Below are 2,438 nucleotides of genomic sequence, written 5' to 3'. Positions count from 1 at the left end.
TCTCAAGGTAGTCCAGAAAAGGGGGAGGGGGCATTACTTTCAGCAATCAAAACCATTCCAAGATCCATTAATGAAATCTACAACATACTAAGGAGGAATAAAAGAAAAGCAATAAAGTCATTGCGTCCCTAGGACTGGGGATGCGAATAAAAGTAACCTGGAAATTTGCTGATTTTATTCTAAGAATGCATCCTACGCCACCGATAACCCGACCAGCTACTTGGGGGAAGGTTACGGCTCCAGAGCGCGGATCACTGGGCGTCTCATTCCGGCAGGGTCGCGCGTCCTAACTGGCCATCTGGAAGGGCTCGGGCTGGAAGCCGAAGAGCCTTTGGCCGTAGGGCTCGCTCTCGCCCGGCAGCTTCGCGCCCGCGAACGGAAGGTAGTGGTCTCGGCCGAAGTGCTCACAGTGGAGATTGACCCAGTCCCGCTCGGAGCCGAATCGCTCTGCCTCGGCCAGGATCCGGGTCAGAGCCATGATGTAGCTCAGCGCCATCTGCAAGGTCTCGTACTTGGACAGTTTTTTATCCTGGCCCCATTGGGGTACCACCCTGCGCAGACGGTCGAAAGCCGTGTTAAGCCCCTGCATGCGGCGCCGCTCGCGCGCGTTGGCCGCTAGGCGCCTGCGCGCCGCGCTCTCCAGCCGCCCCTCCCCGGCGCACGTGCCCGCGCACTCGGCGCCGCCCGCGCACGGGGGCGCGGCACGCGCTCCCGCCGCCGGGTTGCTGGGCTTGCAGGACTTCATCCCCCGCTGAACAGAGGGAGGCGCCGAGCTCTCTGGTCTGCTCAGGACCTGTGCGTGGGCTGGTGTATGGAGCCGCTCTGCAACTTGGCTCTTCGTAGCAAATAAGTCATGCACAAAGCAACCGTGTGGAATCGAAGTTTGTAGTGGGAGTGCGGGGCCCCGCCCTCTGTCCTATTGGATAACCAGATTGATGTCTCTTCACTTGCCAAAGTTTAGGGGAAATTGAGATGTGGAAGAGAAAGTCATTTTCCCAATGTGAAGTTGAAAAAGAGAAGGGAACTTTCCGGCAGCAGAATTGGTGTCGCTGGTTCGGGAAATGTCTTTCAAGTCCTCTGGGAAAGCCCGAGACTTCTTTTCTGGAAAACAAAATCTTTCCCCAAGGTCAGAGAGGAAAGGAGCGCTTCTTCCGCAGTAGCTGTCGGAGAGTGCTGGATGAATCTTTGAAGGAGGAGAATTTATAGCAGAGGGCTGAAGGAGGGAAACAGGTGGTGGCAGGTGGGCGGGCGTCCCTCGGCTTCCATCTCAGCACCTTCCTACCCTGGGAACTGCAGGGGGGAAGGGGGACGACGCACGGCAAAATCCTGACATTACAGCCTTCGTCTGTTGGAAGTTTCTCCAAAGCTATGTCCAACACTAACACACCATCTGGAGTGGCCGGGCTGTCCCCAAAAGAATAACAAGGTGGGGGTGGGCGGAGGGCTTGGTTCATCCTTTCCCATATCAGCGAGCAGCTTACATTACCAAAAACTGAACCAAGGTTTTAAAATTATTAGAAATCACTTGTGTGAATATGTTTGTCTTGAAATTTTAAGATATTTAGACGTTTAGTGTCAGAAAATTTTGCTTTGTCAAGATGTGTGGCAATTTTGCACAATGCTGATTGAATGTATTCAATTGAGTATATTCATTTTATTTTAGCTATTAAGCAAGTTGGGACAAACTAGCAGGTCCTAATATTATTTCAGACCTGAAATTTTACTGTGCATATAATTTGGCTGTTTTCTGCAGAATAATTTATTACAGCATATTAAAAGATATTGATATGCTCACAGACATAGAAAACAAACTTACGGTTACAAAAGGGGATTGGGCGGGGGATAAATTAGCAGTTTGGGATTAACATATACACACTCCTATATATAAAACAGATAAACAAGGACCTACTGTATAGCACAGGGAACTATATTCAATATTTTGTAGTAACCTATAATGGAAAAAAATCTGAAAAAGAATATATATATAAACTGAATACTTTGCTGTACACCTGAAACTAACACAACACTGTAAATTAACTATAGTTCAATTTAAAAAATGGTTTTAAAAGATATTAATGTGTATGTAAAAGATGTATATTATCCTACTATATAATTGGATTGCGTGAGCTTGGATACTTAGGCAAAGTCAGAATTTATACTCAATTCCCCGACACCGGTTTATAAATGTTTTCGGGACATATATTGAGATGATAATCACTTAATTATTTAATTTGACTTTTAAATCTAATAAAACTAATCATAATGTGCATACATGTGCAAAATGGGAATATATAAGTGATTTGTGAGGTTTTAAAAAATAATTCCTAGTGGAAGACTTTTCCCCCACCTCATAAAGCTATAAATATGTCCTACTTCTTGGATATTTCAGTTGTGTCAGCTGTCCTCAGGAACAATAATGAAGCATGATTTCCACTATT

At 46.3% G+C, this 2,438-nt stretch overlaps 1 protein-coding gene across 1 annotated transcript; it reads right to left on the bottom strand.

Moving 5' to 3' along the window:
* Positions 1–264: 264 nt before the first annotated feature.
* On the bottom strand, positions 265–745 carry ATOH7 (atonal bHLH transcription factor 7; the record flags this gene model as incomplete). The annotated part of the gene is made up of 1 exon (XM_081238697.1): positions 265–745. The coding sequence occupies one exon, from the start codon at positions 743–745 to the stop codon at positions 287–289; it is 459 nt and encodes a 152-aa protein (XP_081094823.1). The 3' UTR covers positions 265–286.
* Positions 746–2,438: the final 1,693 nt, after the last annotated feature.

The sequence above is a fragment of the Mesoplodon bidens genome (genome assembly GCF_964165515.1).
Source record: "Mesoplodon bidens genome assembly, chromosome: 1".
Lineage (NCBI taxonomy): Eukaryota > Metazoa > Chordata > Mammalia > Artiodactyla > Ziphiidae > Mesoplodon > Mesoplodon bidens.
Note: the sequence above shows the minus strand (reverse complement) of the source record. Positions and strands in the feature narration are given on the sequence as shown.